The sequence below is a fragment of the Anabrus simplex genome, chromosome 7 (genome assembly GCF_040414725.1).
Source record: "Anabrus simplex isolate iqAnaSimp1 chromosome 7, ASM4041472v1, whole genome shotgun sequence".
Classification (NCBI taxonomy): domain Eukaryota; kingdom Metazoa; phylum Arthropoda; class Insecta; order Orthoptera; family Tettigoniidae; genus Anabrus; species Anabrus simplex.
Genome location: NC_090271.1, coordinates 72694319 through 72715881, shown reverse-complemented (window position 1 = coordinate 72715881; position 21563 = coordinate 72694319). Strand labels below are relative to the sequence as shown.

The following is a 21563-nucleotide window of genomic DNA, read 5'->3' as shown; positions in this document are numbered from 1 at the left end:
TCCATTGACGAGTACCAATTGTCGATTGTAACATTGATGTTCGTATTGAAAATGGGCCTGCATAAACGAAGCACAGCCTGGTTGGAACTGATTTCTTTCATTCCTCTTCATCCAGTCCAGATCCATGAGATCCCCTTTTTGTCTATAAATACATATTGTACATATAAGAAGTTGCCGAATCTACCATGCACTGCATTTTCAATCTGTATTTGCTCGGTTTATTTGGCATAAACATTTTGAATTTCAACCGTCCTCCGAATGGAATCGGCGTTTCATCGACAGTCATGTTGGCTCCCGGTGAATAGTTTTGCTGACTGTTTTGCACAAACATTTCTAAAATCTCAGAAATATGGCAGGATAGATCGGATTCTTTAAGAGCGTCACAATCAGTAAAATTGTCAAACCCTAGTGCCAATAGTAAAGCCATAAATCTGTTTTTTGACATGGATGCTCTAAATAATTCTCTGCCTGAACAATCTGTTGGAAATATTGATAACACACTTTCCCTATTGGATTTAAAAATTGCAGTATATAACAGTAGTGACAAGAAACCTTTCAACTCCACTTGATTTGTATCTCTAAAGTCTGCATCGTTTGGATACTTGCTACGCATGTCCTCAAGTTTTTTGTTTGTCCATGTTAGCCCTAACTGCAACATACGATTATTAAAAATGGTTTGAAATGAATCTATGGGAGTAAGATAATCATTTCCAGCTGGTGCTTGTCTGATTCTGGGCAGGCGTAGCAGGTTGTGTGCAGGTGTACAAACATTTCGAAGAGGAGGTCTATTTGACCAATTGTACCGATTTTTACCGTAATAGTAGTTCTGATCCCTTGCAGATGGTTCATTGTTGCTTTCATCGGATGACATCTCGGAGCATTCAGAGTTAGTGTCATGTTCACTAGGAATATAATCACCATCTTCATCATCTGAATCTATTTCAGGTAAGCCTCGCTGAACTGAACTGGTAAAATATTTCATTTTCTGTTTCATTTCCTTCTTCTTGAAGCCATAAATTCACAACTGATTCTAAATTAGGATCAGTGATATTTACTGAAGAATGTCCTGCTCGATTGTGATTCATATTGAAATTCTGAAACCAAAAATAAGCAAAATTAAAGTTATGAATAAAACTACGAGTTAAAACATAAACATCTACCATGGGTCCCAGGGACTCACTCGGGTTGATTACCCACCTTCAGGACGCCGCTTGCGCACATTCTCTTGGCAACATATTTCAATGCTCGACTGAAAGAAGGTATAGAGTGGCGGGAAAAATTTGACGCGAAAACATGGCGTGCACAAAGATCGAAAAAATATATGCGAGTCCCAGGGACTCGGGTAGTGAATTGAGGGTTAACCATGTTAAACTATCCAGTTTACCATGGTTAAGCCGTAACCTAGGTTGATGCACCCAGTTATAAATATCTAGATGATGATGATAACTGAACATAAACTTTATTAGAAACTCTAATATTCATTTGCAAATGACATAAAGTTAACGGAAAATGAATCTAAATAACACGAAGCATATATCTATTGCAGAAACTATTTAAAATAGTTTGTTGGGTCCACCTTGTCAGTACACGTTTAATGATTCATTATGCACATTATTATGGTGACTGTGGCGATGTAAAATTATTCAATCATGCCAGATAGTTGTGCAATGCCAGGGTGCGTAAGCAACTATGATATGGCTGTTGTTTTCAATTGCCAAAGAATCCTGATCTTCACAGTAAATGGACTCGTTTGGTCTTGAGCATGGGCTGAAATAAACATATCGACAGTGTGTATGGAACATTTTCATGACAGTGACTTGAGTTTTATTGAAAAATAGATCAATAGGCCGGAAAGATGTGTTTATGTGAATGTGGTCAAATCATGTTTGATTAAACCATGGTTTTAGTGAATGTGAACTATGGCTGCCTACCAAATAAAGATTTTATGAACCAATAGTTCAAGCTTGCCAATCTGTAGACATTCTTTAGTTACAGTATGGAGTCAGGAATGAAAGGATAAGAGAAGTAGAATCTGCCGTGCTTTAAAGGTACATTGGTAAGAGACAGTGAGCATGGTTTACGATTTGCTTTACGTTGCACCAAGAAGATAATTTCAAAACACCCAACAGATTAAGATTTTGATTAGTGGGATTTACAACATAACCACCATTTTTCACCGTTTCTTTTATGTTTACGGCAACTTATATTTACAAGAGGGTCATTATGGAACCTTTCACTGCTTTTAGACTTTTAAGTTTCTTGAACACTCTTCTTCTGTAACCATACATTATTTATAGTAATATAGTTCTAGAATTTATTTAGAGAGAATCTGGAGCTCAAGTTGTATTTATTTTGAATATTTAGTGAATAATCACAGAATTAAAGAACTAAAAAGTAATAAGTGTGTAAGTATAAAACAAATGCATAAATATTCACAACCTAAATAAGGAACAAAACTTTCATCAAAGATATATTTTTCCATTTAAACTCTTTGGTCCAGTCTCCCAATATGTCGGCTTTGTTAGAATAACACAGTTATGCCCTGTTCATTGTGGTCAAATGTATTGCTGAAGATGTTTCAGAGCGCTATTCTCGTGAATTTATATTTGTTTAAAAACTGCACTTGGAAGTGATAATACAAAAATGATAGAAAGGAGGTGAGAAGTAGGAACAAACTAGGAGGAATAGATGCAAAAGAAGTGGGATTGATGAGGAGAGACCCAATCAGTTTGAAAATGACAATTCATGAATATTCTGAGTTTATCCTTGTCCTGTTGTGTTGTCTTTCTATTGTTTGCTCTTCCCACACTGACCTGTCATTTTGTTCACCCTATTGTGTGTATCTTTTCTTGTTCATCCCCCTTCCTCCTCCTTCTCTCCCTCCCCCCTCCCCCCACATCTCAGTATGACTTGAATTCAAGCATTGAGTATACTATGCTTATTTCAGTCTGTCATCTGTTGTGGTACAAGGAATTGTTTGTTTCAGGATGACCTCAAGTGTGAAGACTCTTATATCTACCTGTTAGCTATTAATGGCTTGGCTGCAATGGCTAATATCTTCCCTGCCACAGTAATTAGGTTACTTGTGGATGAGTACAGAGATGTTAAGGATAAGGAGCATGAAGATTCCACACAGTTGAGGTTAAAGATTGGAGAAGTTCTGGTCAGGATATCCAAGTCATTAGGTAAGTTGCATCTGAAATAAAGCTGTTTGTGTCTACAGCAAAAGATGGCAACTAGAGCTTGGAACAGAGTGGTGAACACAACATCCTATCCTGTCTTACCATTACCTCATAGGGGCATTTATTTCCATCTCAGCTTCAGCTTTCAGTTTCTGGTGGTCAGAGTTTCTAGGAGAAATAAATTTCTTTGTAAAGCCACATAGGCCTGTCATAGCAAAAGCATACTTGATAATGATACTAAATCTTTCTTATTTAGCAAATAAGTATGTATTAGGTATAGTTTTTATGTATGTCAGGTCTTTAAAAACGTTATCATTCATTCATAATCCGTAGTTTTCAGACTTTTCTAGTGGCATGTTTGCCTTTGTTAACATCTTAACTGTTCTTTTTGAAGAGAGATTTGTCATCCTTTACAGCTGTTTTCACCATCAGAATATTGGCAGACAAGGTAGGAGAGGTAGTAGTATACAATTTCTAATCACTAGATTGCGTGCCAAAAGCCTGGATTCGATTTCGGAAACCTCTCTGAAGTGTTCATATGGAGTGAGGGCATGATGCTGTTGTTGGCCATTTGTCCATCGGATGGAGATGTTAAGCCTTGAGCAGATGTGCAGGTTGCTCATGGGAGTCAAGTAGAAAGACATGCACCAGACAAGCTGAACATGTCCTTTGACACTCCTGGCACTAAAAGCCACATGTTTAAAAAAAATGTTTATCACAGAGGGTTGTTTTGGCCAAGTAGGACCTATGGTAGAAAGATTGTGGCACTTATTTTTTGGACTTCTTGGTAAATCCAACTTCGGGCCGGTTCTACCACCTGCGGGTAAAGTAGCGCGTAACTTGCCCTCCGCGTAAAAGGATACTTCTGTTCGACCACTCAGTGCTATCGGCAGCATAAATCGTAATTTATCGGCCACTTCCGAGTGCCTGATAAGACTTTACCTGCTGGGCAAGTTTTGAGAGCTGAACATTATTAGCTGTATTTCTGGTGACATATAGCTTAAATTAGCTTAGTATATTGATAAAAGCATGATACCATAACAGTGATCGATATTGTATTGCAGGATTTTGAACATTAACGCTTCTCTTGAGTTGCAACGGTCACAGCAGCCTCTTGATCAACAGGATTGGGGACACATTTTTGATGTTAAGCTTTCGCAAAGAAAATCTACAAGGATATAAAATCAAAACCTATTTGGAAATCATCTCAAATGGACTTTAATTTTCTAATTTTAATTTTTCAGTTTTCAGACACCAGGTATAAGTCAGTATATGTATCCCAGGTGTTCTTGTAGAATAATGGCTAACACGCTCGGTTTGTAATATGAGGTATGCAGGTTCGAGTCTTCATTATGCTGAATATTTATTATTAGTATTGTATTAATCTGTATGCCTCTTCATGCGCTCTTTTTTAATAATGTAATTCATTGAAATGTTTTATCACAATATTAAGTCTACTGGGAAAATACTTTATATGTGTGCTACTTATATAGAAAGTGATGTTCTGATTAATTCCAGTCATCATTATGGTAGTAAAGAATATAGCATATAGGACTGTCGCCCGGGTAGCAGATTCCCTATCAGTTTACCTATGTCTTTTCATAAATGATTTCAAATAATTTGGAAACTATTCCATTCCCGAATTCCTCTTCCTATGAATGGATATTTACCCTGATTAGTTCCTTAAATTTACTGTATCTTCCAACTTTATCTTCATAAAGTTAAACATAGAATGAAATGCATTATCAGTAAATGGAAGCATGTGGAACTAAACGAGGTCACAGAACTAGTTGCAAATAAAGGATCGTGGAGATACTTAATCAATTCACAGAAGCCTGCAGATAGAGTGCTCACAGGCAGTAAGTCCAGAAGGGTGTGTGTGTGTTTTTTTTTTTTAAGAACATTGGCAGGGAATGAAAATAAATTTTTTAATGTAAATGAGAAAGACGATGAGAATCTGCGTACCTTCTATTACGGAGCGAGTGACTTGGCCAATCTACAACGAGAATACTTTCCAAAACACTGCCTTACATGACAGGTTATAACTGGTGTAAGGAAATGTAATCTAGAGATTTTAATCCCAATTTGGTATTGATTTTGAAGCTCATAGATTAAAATCACGAAAGTTTGACATAAATCGTTGTCCATAACTCTTAAGATTCCCCTTATTAGGCTTTTTGGTGATAATTAGCAGATGTAAGCAATTAGCAGGTTGTGTTAGGAATATTTACATATTTTTCTGTTCAAACACAGGTTTTTTTGCAAATTAAATAGGGAATTTTAAATAGCGTGTGCCATAAAGTTAGTGAGTTCACATTTTGCATTTCATTGTCATCAGTTAAGGTAACATGTTGTTTCTCTTGATTTGGTCTGCTCTTCTTCTTCCTGTTTTCGAATGGGTCTACTATGGACCACGTTAAGCATCATTCATTTACGGTTCTTCCTCTTTCGATCGGCCCAGTACTTCTTCATCCTTTCGGAGTGGGCTTCTTTACGTTCTCGTGGCCAGTTGTTGCCGGACCGTTTTTTGCTACTTTGATCTTGGAATCCCTTAATTTTGTTGATGATTTTTCTGTATTCCTGTCTGTTGTATACTATCTGCTGTGATATATTATTTTCCTCGATATCCTCCTTGACACCTTTAAGCCAGCTAGTTTGTGTCTTCCTGTTCTCCATGTATTCCAGAATTCGCTTGGCTGTTCTCTCTGGTGGCATTCTTTTAATGTGTCCGTAGAAGCAGAGTCTTCTCTTCTTGAAGGATGTTGTAATTTTTTCGGTCCTTTTGTATAGTTCCTCATTTGGTCGCAGTCTAAATTCTTGACCCACTTTCCTGGGCCCTAGTATCTTCCTCAAGATCTTCCTTTCTGTCTTTTCAATGTTTTCTAGTAAGCCCTTCCTGTTCAGTGAAATACATTCGATCGCATATAGACTTTCTGGTTTGATGACAGTGTTGTAATGTCTGATTTTTGCAGTGAATGAAACTGATTTTTTATTGTAGACATTTCGACATAACTGGTATGCTGCTTCCATCTTTCTTGCCCTTTCCTGTAATGCTATTCCTGGTAGTCCTGTTGGGGTTATCCATTCCCCCAGATATTTAAACTTCTGTACTCTTTTAATTGTTCCATACTTGGTGACTATTTTGGATCGGATCCTTTTTGTCCTGAATCATTAGTTCCGTCTTTTCGAAGGATATCTGAAGTCCCGTCTTTACAGCAGTCTCTTGAAGTGTTTCAATTTGTACCTTGGCTGTTTCAGTGTCTTCTGCCAGTATTGCCATATCATCTGCAAATGCTAGACAGTCAATTTTGACTCCAGATCTTCCCAGTGATATTCCATTTTCCACCCCTAATTCCGTCAGTCTCTTTCTCCACTCTCTGACCACTTTTTCAAGTATAACATTAAACAGGAGTGGTGACATCCCGTCCCCTTGTCGGACACCTGTTTCGATCTTGAATGGTTTTGACAACATACCCATAAACTTAACCTGTGATGTAGTGTCAGTGATGGTTTCTTTGATTAAGTTTCTAGTTTTTTTATCTATCCCAAACTCTTCTAACGTGCTTATCAAGGTTGCTCTGTCGACTGAATCATAGGCCTTCTTAAAATCCACAAATACAATCACTAGATTTTTGGCTGTGAGTGCACGTAGTTGTATTATGGAGATTAGGTTGAAAATTTGCTCGCTGCATGATCACCCTTTCCGGAATCCTGCCTGGTATTCACCAAGTTCTTTTTCTATTATCCCTTCAGTCCTGTTTTGTAGTGCCTTGGATAGAATTTTGGAGGCAACTGGTGGCAATGATAATCCTCTGTAATTGTTAACGTTTGTTCTGTCTCCTTTTTTGTGCAGCGGGTGTATTAATGATGTCTTCCATTCCTTTGGGATGCTCTCTGTCTGCCAAATCTCCTCAAACAGTGCTTCTAGCTGAGTCACTAAGTGTTCTCCGGCATATTTCAATAACTCTGCAACTATTGAATTTTCACCTGACGTCTTATTGTTCTTCAGTCCTGTTATTATTCCCCTGATTTCTTCTTTATTAGGTGGTTCTGAGTCCGGTGTCTGGTTCTTGGGTTTCTCAAACATTAGAGTTTCCTCAGGCTTTTTACAGTTCAGTAGTTTCTGGAAATAATTTGCAAGGTGTTGGCAATTCTGTTCATTTCCAGTGATTAGATTTCCTTCGTCATCTTTGAAGCATAGGGTATCTTGTTAAGTTCCTCCTGAATGTCTGGTAGAAATTACGTGTATTGTTTTTCACGAAATCTTCTTCTAGTTTCTTTAGTTGCTGTGTGTCATAATGTTTCCGTTCACCGCTTATGGTTTTAGCTGTTGTTTTCCTTTGTGCTTTGAATGCCTCCCAGTCTTCTGGTTTCTTAGTTGAGTTCCATTTCTTCCATGTCTGAGCCCTTCTTTGTAGTGCTTCTTCGCAAATTTCATTCCACCACGGATGTTTCTTCTTTTTACTTCGTAGGATTGTTTGTTCTGCTGCTTGTTGTATTGATGTTGCCATCTCAGTCCAACTGTGACTTTGAATCTTATTTATCCTGTTCTGGTATTCATTCACAGTCTGCTGATTGAACTTCAGATCTTCTATTCTGTATCTTGTAATTTTTGTACCACTACTTTTTCTCCTTTCTGGTGTTAATTTCATCTTAATTTTTGTCAGATAGTGGTCAGAGTCAAAGTTTGCTCCTCTAGTTACATGTACATCTTGAATTTCTCTGGAGTTTTCATAACTGATTGCAACATGGTCAATCTGAAATTCGCCCAATAATTTGTTAGGTGATATCCATGTTGTTTGTTTCTTTGGCTTCTTCTGGAACTTGGTGGTCATGATGTTCAAATTGAATTTTTCACACAACTCTATCAACCTCTTTCCATTCATGTTTGTCTTGCTGTGAGCCATGAATTTTCCTGTGGTTCTTGATGGTTCCTTCCAATTTGTGCATTGAAGTCTCCTACCAGAATTACAACATTTTTCTCTGGCGTATTTCCTAGGATTTCTTCCAGACCTTCCCAAAATGTTTCTACTTTGTGTGGATTTTGTTGGTTGTCCTTATTTATTGGTGCATGTGCATTTATTATTGTGTATTTCTTGTTCTTGTTTTTGAAAGTTAGTGTTGACATCCTTGGTGAGGTGGATTTGAATTCCGTTATCTTGTCTGCCTGTGAATTGTGTACTACAAATGCTGTTCCAAACATCCACTTCAGACGAGTGGAGATGTCTATGACCTTCACATAAAAGAACGAACCATCGCAGCAAAGACGGCAATTAATAGCATAAAGAACCTAAGACAACTATCCTTGCCCACAGCTACCACACTGTTTCGCTTAAAAATTGCTCCCATCATAACATATGGACTGGAAACCATCTGGACACACCTAAAGAAGAAAAACTTCGAAGACATAGAAAAGGTCAAAGCCAACTTCCTCAAAAGAGCACTGTGTCTGTCAAAGTACACATTATCCCGACTTACATATGTACTAGCAAGAGAGCAATTTTTCATCGAAGACCTCCGCCTCGACCTGCTTCTACCAGCTACCAAAGCCTACTTGGATGTACTGCAGGAACTCAATAAGAAGAGACAAGAGATATGGCCAGAGTTTTATTCAACGGATGCGATGATATATAGGGAATGGACACAAGCCAGTTATGATCTACGTCATGTATTGACAAGATATGCCGTACACGGTTTCCATCATCGAATATGCCTTACAGATAAATTCCATGACCCGGACGATAACTGCAAGTGTAAATTATGCGGAGCCTACTGTGACCGATATCATCTGATGTTGTGCAACAAAAGACAAAACTCTTTGACAAGTTTCTGTAACAACTAAATGCACATTGTGCGAAATTTATCATATTAAACATCCAAAGACCTTTAGTGTTTTTTATTTTCTCTGCTGGTTTACCTTTATAAATCCTGTAGTTGTGTGTTTGTACCGTATTTTCGCCTCGGTATCTTGTTTCTTGTATAGCTAATATTTTCATCTCTTGTTCATCCATCATTTTAGTCAGTTCCATTTGTTTCCCTATTTTCAACATCGATTTTACATTCAGTGTCCCTATGAACGTTCTCTGTTTACATTTGTGATTTGTCTTTGGGATTCTAAGACCCTCCGACTGGTCTTGACTTGCGCAATGCTGCTGGACCCCCGGATCCGAATGCCCAGCTTCGGTAGCTTCGCCACCACGAGGATATGAGTTACTCGTTGCACCTTTCATGACTGATACTTGTTTAGAGCTTGTGCTTCTAGAAATTTGCATTTCCATCTGCTACGACTTGGTTCGCTGCACCAAGAAGTTTTCAAGGCCGCCCCTAACATGGGGAACAGACGCCACGGGAATGGCAGAGTGCTTTTTAGGCGGCACTCACTCGCCTTGTCACATTGCCGTCACTATTTATGTGGCATTTTTTAGAGACTATAGTGCCCTCCATATCCCACCACATCCTGGTGGCAATGCCTGGGACTGGTTATTTGTCAGGTTTCCCTGCTTATATCGCAGCTGCCCTCCATATCTGGAGGGATGCCCACTATCCGCCACCTGTGGACCCGCCTGGTCGCAGTCAGCTCTGCGTCCCATACACTGGGCAGGATTTGGTCTGCTCTGTTTTTAGTTAGAATTTAAACAATTGTGTACATAGTTCATGCAGAATTTTCTGGTCCCAGGTGATAGTGTTACTGTATATGACCACCATGAAATGACATTTGATTTTAAAATGGAAGACACTTCCTGTTATTTAAAACAGGGGATTTCCATCTGCTGGCCACGAGGCCTTTCTTGTGACAGGAGAAGACATTTTGAAAGTATATTAATGTAATTTTTACTTTTTTACTAAAATGTAAGCCTATTGTTGCTGAAGAACATTTAGCTCTGGTTTAACGCTGAGGAGAAAGGATTATTACAGGTTGGTTTGATTTTACACTGGGTAAGAAAATAAACAGAATTCTGTTTTTGGATTGTGCATTATTCTTCGCTAACTGGAATGAAGTTTCAAAAAACATTACAAAGGTTGTTTAACCAATCAAAACTATTTAAGTACAATATCAGTATTGAATATTTGAGTACCAGTCTTCAGCTCAACATACATGACATTACAGAACGCATTTGACAAACACACTCTGCATGCGTCCTATGACGGTTTCACTTGAAACTTGCTCAAGCCAAGAAACTTTTTTTTTTTTTTTTTTTTCCCCTGATGGAAACAATTAAAATATGCCCAATTGAAATGGCAAATATGTTCAGGGACACTGGTTTTGCTAGAAAATTTGAATCAGTGTTGCTTTCTATCCAAATTATACAAAGACAGTGAGCCCATCCCGCGTCCAGGTATGACACAGCTATCACTCCGACTAGTCAGATGTAGTCTCAGGGTATCATCAAGTAAGAAAAATATTTAATTTTTCTATAGGTTAGGTTTTACGTGAATTCCAAGAAAGACGCAACGACAGTACGCGATACTTTCCGATGAACGTCTCCATCTTACCGCATAAAATCGTAAATTCATAATCGTCCACAATTTCTTATTGCAAATCATACGAAAATCACCTTACAAACTAAGTCAATCTACTAACTACTACTATAAATTATCACTCACTGAATTATGAAATAATGAAGAAACATATTTATTAAACTAATAAATTGTCGAAAGAAATGAGAATTAGTATTATTATGAACTTCCAGAATTGTTGTTTCAAATAAATAATATTCCGTGAAATCCAATATCAATTAATAAAATATTATGATATTATGAATCAATCTTTCTGAAATGAGATCAAATTATCTTTAATTATCCTTGAAAAATTAAATTAATCATTCACATGTATCAATGTGACACAATTACATTAGCATTAGGAAAATTTAGAATTCCTCCTCATAATTTATACACTTGTATGCATTGAAATCTGAATTTGTTAACGTAGAATATCATTCTGAAGAAGCATGTTACGACTGACGTGCTGAGGTTTTCGACCCTACTGCCTATTAAATCACGGCTCCTAACTTACTATCTTCATATTTAAAATTCTATCGTAAATTATAAAACAATACTCAACATATACAATAATCTATTTCCCTATTCTATCTACATAATTCTTAATTTATTGCAATTTGGCTCGATATACCTTCATTCATTGCGTTTAACTCAAATATATCGCGTGTGCAAGTAATTTCAACAAGACGTATCTGCGGTATGATATCTCAATATTATATTTATACGTCGGCTTCACTGTATATAATGCCATGCCTACCTCACATTTCATATATTTTGAGAATACGTCACCAAGCTCATATATCTATATATTAACAGCTGTATTTATTACTATACCACTTCCTAAATCTCAAACATATACGAGTATTCACCATCCATACCTTATTTCAAGTCACTCCCATGGCGTATTTCCTTTCCAGTACTTGCATCGTCTAACTGATTCAATACCATTCATATTTAACGTCTATCATCGATATATATGTCTCATAATTACTACGACGCACATTATAATACTCAAATTAACTCGCATAACTTCTTATTATCTTAGCATTATCTTAGCAATAATGGAAAGGATACTGGAAAGTAGAATAAGGTTGAGGGTTGAGAATCAGATACAGGAAAATCAGTTTGGTTTCAGAAGTGGAAGGTCAACAATAGAGCCCATTTGCAATATGAGACAACTAATGGAAAAGCATTGGGAGTACAGGAATGATATGGTGATGACATTCATTGATATTGAAAAGGCATATGACAGTGTCCGCAGGACAAAAGTTTGGGACAGTCTGGTGCAAAAAAGGAATTGGACAGGGATTAATAAAAATGATCATGGCATTGTACAAGGAATGTTGTAGTTGCGTGCAAACACAAGTTGGCAGGACAAGTTGGTTCAAAATAACTAGTGGGCTGAGACAGGGAAGTGTTCTATCACCAATCCTGTTTACAATAGTAATGGATGACATCATGAGAACAGCAAAAGCAGCATATGGAGGAAGAGAAATGAACATGATGTTATTTGCAGATGATATTGTGATTTGGGGAGTAGACGGCAGGAAGGTTCAAGATCAGTTGAATGTGGTGTATGGGAAGATTGAAGAATGTGGATTGAAAATAAGTGTAGAAAAGAGTAAAACTCTTGTTATGACTAGAGGGGAGAAAGAAGGGAAAGGTCAAATTAGACTTACAGACAAGCTCCTGGAAGTAATGGAAACGTTTAAATACCTGGGGAGTGAATTAATGGAGAATGCTCGACTGGATGCTGAGATTAGTAAGAGGATTCAAGCTGGAAGTTGTTTCTATCATAGTGCAAGAAACATGTTATGGGACAAAGATGTGCCAATGGAAGCAAAGGATACTATGTACAAGATGTATTACGTACCCATAACAACTTACGGAGCAGAAACTTGGACAATGACAAAGAAGGATGAGAGTCGAATACAGGCAGCCGAAATGAAGTTCTTGAGGAGTATGATACAGAAGAGTAGAAGAGACAAAATAAGGAATGAGAAAATCCGGGAAGAAATTGAAGTGGAAAAAATGAATGATAGAATAGAGAAGAGCCGACTGAGATGGTTTGGGCACATAAAGTGAATGAGCGACGAATGCCAAAAAAGGTGATGGAAATGCAAATCCAAGGAAGGAGAGGTCGTGGACGACCATGATTGAGATGGAAGGATACCATCCAATGCAGCATTATAGAAAGAAACCTGGACTGGGACACAGTGTTGGAGGAGGAGTGGTGGAAAGGCCGAAGAAAGTGGAGAGGAACCATATTTGCCCCTACCCGGCTACAGCTGGATAAAGGGAAATGATGATGATGATGATGATGAACTTATTATCTTATACAACCTTCAATTATTTCCATCTCAACTTTCTCAATATCTATTCCCATAACCTTCATATTCTTTGCAACTACTGAGACATAATATTCTTCTCCACGTAAATATTCCTTTACATTGATCAATTCTCTTCTAAAAATTACGATGCATAACCTTAAAATACCGTATTTGTGCACCTAAGAATATTGCTTTACAAGGAATAACTCGATTCTATCTAATCACTTCTCGCACGCGATCCACCTGTGACGTAATCTTTCACTGAATGGCTTCGCGAGATTCATTACTTATATTCATTACATTATATTACTTTCCTTCCTAATCGTATTCTCAACTACCTCGTTGAATCACCTGTTCATACATAATCATACTTGAGATATCTAATTCTACACTGACTTAACATACCCTTAGCAGTTTAAATGTAATGCACTTCACTTCACTTCACTGTTTCACTCCTCTCGAGTTCAGTTTTTCAAGTATATTTTTACAATCTATTCTATTTACTTTTTTTTTTTTGAAACAACTCATTTGACCATGTTCTGTTCTGCACTGCCTTCGAACTGTAGTGGTTTCAAGTAAGTCATGGCCTCCTATTGTGTTTAAATGTTAAGACTTCGTTGTGTACTCTTTTTAGTTTGAGTGGTCTATACCTTCCGTAGGCGCCATTTTGGAACACGTCCGAAAATGCAACGGGCACAACAGATTACTGATATGGAAGAACAAGTTGTCTCGTATGGTTCAAAATAGTTGATATTTTTGTCACATTTGGATGAGAGTATGGATCAATCAGATGTGAGTCGGCTCTTGACACCAAAGAATTATTTGACCTCTGCTTACTTCAGGGATCCAGATAATGGAAGGACATATGATGCAGTAAAAAAAAAAAAAAATCAGTAGATAAGGTTGATATGTTAAGTGTTCTTGTATTGTTACAGATGGAGCGAAAGCGATAACAAAAGGGAAAATCTGGATTTGTAGGGTTGCTTAGAGAAAGTTGAGTAAATTATCAAACTTATTACATTATTCACCGAATGGCTTTATGCAGGAAATTGGTGAAAGTTAGTGAAGTAAGTCCGTAATCCAGAAAACAAACAAGATTCAAGGGGGAACATCGACAATTGAAAGAGATTTTGGAAGCTATGGAGACCAAATAGGATGACTTGCTTCATTTTAGTCGTGTTAGATGGCTGAGTGCAGGGAAGTGCCTACAGAGATTCTTTGGAATTGGACATTAAATTCATGCCTTTGTTAAGCAGTATGCTTCATCAGGTGCAAGACAGCTAGAACAGTTTAAAAGTGTGGACTTTCTTATACAACTAGCATTCCTAACTGATATCTCTATTGACCTGAACGAACTGAACCTGAAACTTCAGGGAAGAAACCAGCAGTTCGAATTAGTGGTATACATAAAAGGCTTTCAATAAATTGAGGATTTTCAAAGTTACTTCAGAAAGAAATGATCTTGCTCATTTTTCGAGCTCTCTGTATCCAGCAGATGATATTAAGAATGGAAAAATTCTCGCATTTTCTGAATTTAGAACCAATATTCAAGACATTATGGATGAGTTTAATACCAGATTTAACGTATTTGAGTAACTATTATGCTGCATCCAGGTATTAAGCAAACCTCTTCATCCCAATGTTGAAGAACAGTAACCTCAATTTCAACTTTAATTGTGCGATGTGCAAAGTGATTAGATAAGAAAAGAGACAAGGGTTTTTCAAACTACTTTCAAATGAATGCTTTCAAAATCTTAGTGGTGGTTTTGGGCTGAAAATGACATTGATGTTTGGCAGTACATACACATGTTGTTTTATTTTCTACAATGACAGATTCTTCACTGCTTCACCTCCTGAGACTTGGAACTACAAATACTGAAGTGGACCTATCATCTTCGGTAAATGTAGCAGTTCGGCCCATCCCACCCAGAAGCGACCATACTCACCAGGCAAGACGTGTTTCCACATCTCAACAAGACATGGATGGAAATGCTATGACCCATTCAATAAATGAAGAGGTCGGGATCACAAGAAACAAAGAAGGAGCAAGGGAACTAGGGCTACACTTCATAAATGTTTCACTAATGCAAATATATGTATTAAATAAACCGAACTGAATTATACATTTACAATAAAATAGAGGTAAAAAAATAAATTAAAATCAATCAACAGCCAACGGCCGTAGCCGTGTTGAAACACTGGATGCCGTGAGATCTCCGAAGTTAAGCAACATTGGGCGTGGTCAGGATTTGGATGGGTTGCCATGCGCTGTTGATGGGGGTAAGGGAATGGAGGAGTGGAAAGGGACTGGCCACCCTACCGTACATAAACTGTGGTCAGGCACACTTCTGCGGAGGTTCAGACCTACCTTCGGGCAGAATACACCCTTACCTTAATGAATTAACAAGCTGGTTCATCAACTTAAATGAGAATTTAAACCTTGTTGTAGCTACCTTTAAACTTATCATTACCTCTCAAACTCGAAAACGTAATTGACAAACAATTTAATAATAAATTTAAATGATATAATTGCAGCATAGAATCTCAGTGTGTCTTCATATAAATGATATAATAAAAACAATATCAGAAAATGGAAGTGACACCAAGACAATTACATTGAGATGCTATACAGATCATAACACGTGAATCTTATAAACAATAGTAGAGACAATTAGCAAAAGCTTCAGGAATTTTAATTGGTCGAAATAAGACAAGAAATTATAGTAGTGAACGTTCTACAGTTGAAGTGGAGTATAGTAAAGGTTGCTCAACAGTGAAAACAAAGATGACTATTAATATATACGGTGTCTCATGTCATAAAGAATACTTTCAACATAATACCATTAGAATCCAAAAGCAATTACTTAAAATATTAGGTGGCCATTACATTTTCAAAGTGCCGGCCCCGTGGTGTAGGGATAGCGTTCCTGACTCTCGACCTGAGGGCTGATTCGAGGTCCACTCAGCCTACGTGATTAGAATTGAGGAGCTATCTGACGATGAGATGGCGACCCCGGTCTTGAAAGCCTAGAATAACGGTCGAGAGGATGCGTCGTGCTCACCACACGACCCCTCGTAATCTGCAGGCCTTCGGGCTGAGCAGCGGTCGCTGGGCAGGCCAAGGCCCTTTCAAGGACGTTTGGTGCCATGGGTGTTTGGTTTGGTTTTACATTTTCAAAACTTCATTATTTCATGTGTAGAGTTCAGTTTTCATTGACAGTTGCTTTTAGTAACAAATATATTATGAACACTTTCCAGAATAAAACAAGTTGGGTAGACTTAGATGTAATCCTGGTTGTAGACTTCAATTTCACGTCTGTAATGTCAGTTGGATGGCATACCAGAACTACCAACGCCTAGAATATCGGTAATCGGTGAGTTCACAATGAGAATTTAGTACATTGATGACACCTTACATGAGATTGTACACAGAATGTATGCTTTAAGAATGAGCATTTACTTCAAAGATAAACATACAATTTCACTGACTACATATTTAACCTTGAAAGAACTAAATGGACCATAAAGAGGTCTCTAAACAAAAACTTCTCTTCATCACATTATGTGGTAAACGTTATCCATTTTCATAGTTCGAGGCAACGGTACCAAACAAGTTTAAAACCATAGTTGGCAAACAGTGAGCTTTGCGCTTCAACATGTCTCGCTCCTCCACTCTGCAACTCACTAGGCGAAGAGCTCCTTCTTCCGTCGGCGATATGCAAGACTCGCTCTCAAGAGGCTGGCATGTAGGCTTACCTACTACACTTCCTTTGCCGAGCTTGATAGCTGCAGTCGCTTAAGTGCGGCCAGTATCCAGTAATTGGGAGATAGTGGGTTCGAACCCCACTGTCGGCAGCCCTGAAGATGGTTTTCCGTGTTTTCCCATTTTCACACCTGGCAAATGCTTGGGCTGTACCTTAATTAAGGCCATGGCCGCTTCCTTCCCATTCCTAGGCCTTTCCCATTGCCTCATCGCCGTAAGACCTATCAGTGTCGGCGTGACGTAAAGCAAATAGCAAATAGACTTCTTTTATACTTGGATACTTGGAACGCGAAAGGCACAGGATGACTTAATGTAAATAGTTCCTCAAGAAGTTCAGTACACAGCCACAGAATAGACGTATTTTGGGAACAAAGTTCCACTTGAGTCACAATTTGAGAATATTATTACCAAATGAAGTCGAATTAAAGCGGTTATATGTTATGTCACAGACCCCAGTTTGCACACTGAACGTACTGTGAAGAATTTTAAAGTTTATGCTGTTTTTTTTTTTTACATTATTCACTAATGCATGTGATTTTAGTGAGAAATGTTAAATGTCCAATTTTAATCTGAAATGCAATTGTTTTTCCTACTTATTAATTTTAGGGATTTAATCATAATTTTCATTTCCCCTTGTCAAGCTCCTGCCAGGTCGCAGTGTTGATGGCACTTCTCCACTGTTGCGTCTCCTTCCACCACTCGTCTTCAGTAATTGTATTCCATTCCAGTCTTTTTCTTATACTGTTCTTGTTAAGAGTCTATCCATCTTTCTGTGGCCCTCATTCTTTCCCTCTATCTTAACCTCTAAGACTTGTTTTGATATCCTTCCCTCCTGCATCCTCATATTATGTCCAGACCGTCTCAGTTTATTCTTCTCCATCCTTTCACTCAGTTGTCCTATCTCTTTTCTGACTTCATAATCTCTCTCTCTCGCTCTCTCTCTCTCTCTCTCTCTCGCTCTCTCTCTCTCTCTCTCTCTCTCTCTCTCTTCCCCCCTGCCATACTTATCAGGAACTTAATCTCACTGGCCTGAATTTTACTTTAAAATCTTGCTGTCAAAGTCCAAGTGTCTGATGAATACATTTATATAGGGGTATAGTACATCTTCTACATTATCTCTTTACATTACATAGGAACTTCTCTGTTCCACACCAGGTTCCTTACATACTGGTAGAACGTATTTTGCACTTGCACCCTAATGCTGATCTCCTTATCCAACCTTGCATCTTGCATTATTTCACTTCCCAAATATTTGAAGTATTCAAACAACCTCAAGGTTTTGTCCGCTGATACTAATGATTCCTTTTCCTTCTCTTTCTCCTCTTGTCATCACCACTGTTTTGCTCTTCTTCACACTGATTTTCATGCCATATTTCTCAGTGTTGTCACTTAAAACCTCTAGTTGGATTTGCACTTCTGTATTGTTAACTCCCCAGATTACTGTCGTCTGCAAACAACAATATTTCCAAATTCCCTCCATGTCTTGCCTTTCTTTCCTTTAGAATTTCACCCATAACCCTTATAAACATAAGTGGACAAAATACACTTCCCTATCTTAGTCCAGTTTGGTTTCTAAACCAATCTGTAGTCCCCACTGGAATAATTCTTATACATTGCTTTCACTAGTTCCCTTCATTGCTTACCATATCCTTTTCTTTCCAGGGTTTCTCACACCTTTTCACTCGTATGCCTTTCCTAGTGCAAGCTGTTCACTTCATGACCGTATCGATGAGTTAAACCAACATATTAGATTAAATTACCACCTAATCGATACTTTATTACATGCACTGTGATAATGTTTTTATAATCTTGGCAAAGGCTAATAAGTTGCCTTTTCTAGATCAAGGAATATCATCACCAGATCATCTCCATATTCTCACTGTTTTTCCATCCCTGGTAAATATAGGGTCTATTGTCCGGCTCCATGGCTAAATGGTTAGTGTGCTGGCCTTTGGTCACAGGGGTCCTGGGTTTGATTTCCGGCAGGGTCGGGAATTTTAACCATCAGCGGTTGATTTCTCTGGCACAGGGGCTAGGTGTATGTGTTTTCACCATCATTTCATCCACATCATGACGTGCAGGTCGCCTACGGCTGTCAAATCAAAAGACCTGCACCTGGCGAGCCAAACTTGTAACCAAACATGTCCTCCGATACTCCTGGCACTAAAATCCATACGCCATTTCCACATAGCGTCTATCATTGACCTACCTTGTCCAGATCCAAACTACCGGGTGAATTGGCCATGCGGTTAGGTTCGCGCAGCTGTGAGCTTGCATCCAGGATATAGTGGGTTCAAACCCCACTGTCGGCAGCCCTGAAGATGGTTTTCCGTGGTTTCCCATTTTCACACCAGGCAAATGCTGGGCCTGTGCCTCAATTAAGGCGACGGCTGCTTCCTTCCCACCCTTAGGCCTTTCCTGTCCCATCGTCGCCATAAGACCTATCTTTGTCAGTGCGACGTAAAACAAACAGAGGGTAAAAAAAAAAGCAGCAGATCCAAACTGCTCTTCTAAATTTCTTTCCACCCTTCCTCTGATTGTCTTTTCTGTTATTCTTTCCATATTTTGGCTACTTGTGACAACAGTGTAATTCCTTAATAACTGTCACATACCTTCCTGTCACCTTTCTTAAATACTGGTATTATTACACCTTTACACCAATTTTCAGGTACTTGCTTTTTCTTCCATATACAACTTAGCAGCCTATATAACCAATATAGACCAGTACATCCTGCTGCCTTTATCATTTCCACACACATTTCATCCATCCCCGCTGCTTTTCCACTTTAAATTTTTTTAACAGCCATTTCCACATCTGCCACCGCAATATCACTCTCCATTTCTGGATCATCCTCATTCTTCACTTATTCTTTATCTCCACTGGGTCTGATATTACATTTCCACTCTGTTCCTTCACTTGTTTTGTGTAGTTTTTTTCTTTTCTCTTCCTTTTTATCAATCCATACAACATCCTTTTTCCATCATTTATATCTTTTTCCAGCTCTTGTGTGAATATCTCCCAACATTTTTTTTCCCCCCTCATTCTTAATTTTAATTTCCTGATACTTAATCTTACCTGCTTCTTTCTTTCCTATCTCTACTCCATTCTTGCCAAGTTTTCTTCTTTTGTTTAACAACCTCCTTCACCTTTTCATTCCACCAAGGAGTCTCCCTTTTCTTCACTCTTGCCGAGGTTCTGCCATAAATCTCCTTCACAGCTTACAAACGTGTTGAAGCTGAGTTGGGAGAAGATCAGTTTGGCTTCACAAGAAATGTAGGAACACATGAAGCAATCCTGGCTTTACGTCTGATCTCAGAGGATCGAATCAAGAAAGACAAGCCCACGTACATAGCATTCGTAGATCTAGAAAAGGCATTTGATAATGTTGATTGGACCAAGCTATTTAAGATTCTTAAGGTGATTGGTATCAGATACTGAGAGCGAAGAATTATCTACAATCTGTATAAAAATCAGTCTGCAGTGATAAGAATCGAGGGCTTTGAAAAAGAAGCAGCAATCCAGAAAGGACTGAGGCACGGCTGCAGTTTGTCCCCCCTCCTTTTCAGTGTTTACATAGAGCAGGCAGTAAAGGAAATCAAAGAGGAATTTGGAAAGGGAATCACAATCCAAGGAGAGGAAATCAAAACCTTGAAATTTGCAGATGATATTATTTTATCTGAGACTGCAGAAGATCTTGAGAAGCTGCTGAATGGTATGGATGAAGTTTTGGGTAAGGAGTACAAGATGAAAATAAATACTGTAAGTCCAAAACAAAAGTAATGGAGTGCAATCGAATGAAGGCAGGTGATGCAGGAAATACTAAATTAGGAAATGAAGTTCTAAAGGAAGTAGATGAATATTGTTACTTGGGTAGTAAAATAACTAATGATGGCAGAAGTAAGGAGGACATAAAATGCAGATTAGCATAGGCAAGGAAGAGCTTTCTTAAGAAAAATATTTGCTCACTTCAAACATTGGTATAGAAATTGGAAAGATGTTTTTGAAGAAGTTTGTGTGGAGCGTGGCATTGTATGGAAGTGAAACATGGACAATAACTAGCTCAGAAAGAAAGAGAATAGAAGCTTTTGAAATGTGGTGTTACAGAAGAATGCTGAAGGTGAGGTGGATAGATCGAATCACAGATGAAGAGATACTGAATCGAATTGGCGAGAAGAGATTGATTTGGCTAAATTTGACGAGAAGAAGAGATAGAATGATAGGACACATCTTAAGACACCCAGGACTTGTTCAGTTGGATTTTGAAGGATGTGTAGGTGGTAAGAACGGTAGGGGTAGACCAAGGTATGAATATGACAAGCAGATTAGAGCAGATGTAGGATGCAGTAGTTACGTAGAAATGAAAAGGCTAGCACAGGATAGGGTGGCATGGAGAGTTGCATCAAACCAGTCTATGGACTGATGACTCAACAACTATTCTTCTTCTACACTTGGTTCCCGAGATAGGGATGTCCTGTTTTAATTCCTCCTGACATTTCTCCTGAGGTCTTTTATCTTTTAATTTCCATACTTTTCTTTGTCCATATCCAAATGGACCAATCACCCCTTCTTTACCAATTCTGTCATTTCCAACCTGCGCATTGAGATCTCCCATGGCTATCACTTCCACATTGATGATTACTTCCTCAAATGTGTCCAAGAATTCCTCTATATTTTCCTCACAGTTTCCAGTTTGGGATGTATAAACTTCGATGAAATCTTTCACTCCCTCTTCCACGAGGAACCATTTTTGAGGATGGCCAACCGGGTGTTCAAACCCAGCAACCTAC

At 38.3% G+C, this 21563-nt stretch overlaps 1 protein-coding gene across 1 annotated transcript in view; it reads left to right on the top strand.

Annotated features, from left to right (window-relative positions):
• Tango6 (transport and golgi organization 6) overlaps positions 1-21563 on the top strand; it is a 198186-nt gene that overhangs the window by 103036 nt on the left and 73587 nt on the right. The window contains exon 7 of the mRNA XM_067151139.2: positions 2987-3185. Coding sequence (XP_067007240.2) covers positions 2987-3185 — 199 coding nt within the window. The remainder of the gene's footprint in view (positions 1-2986; positions 3186-21563) is intronic.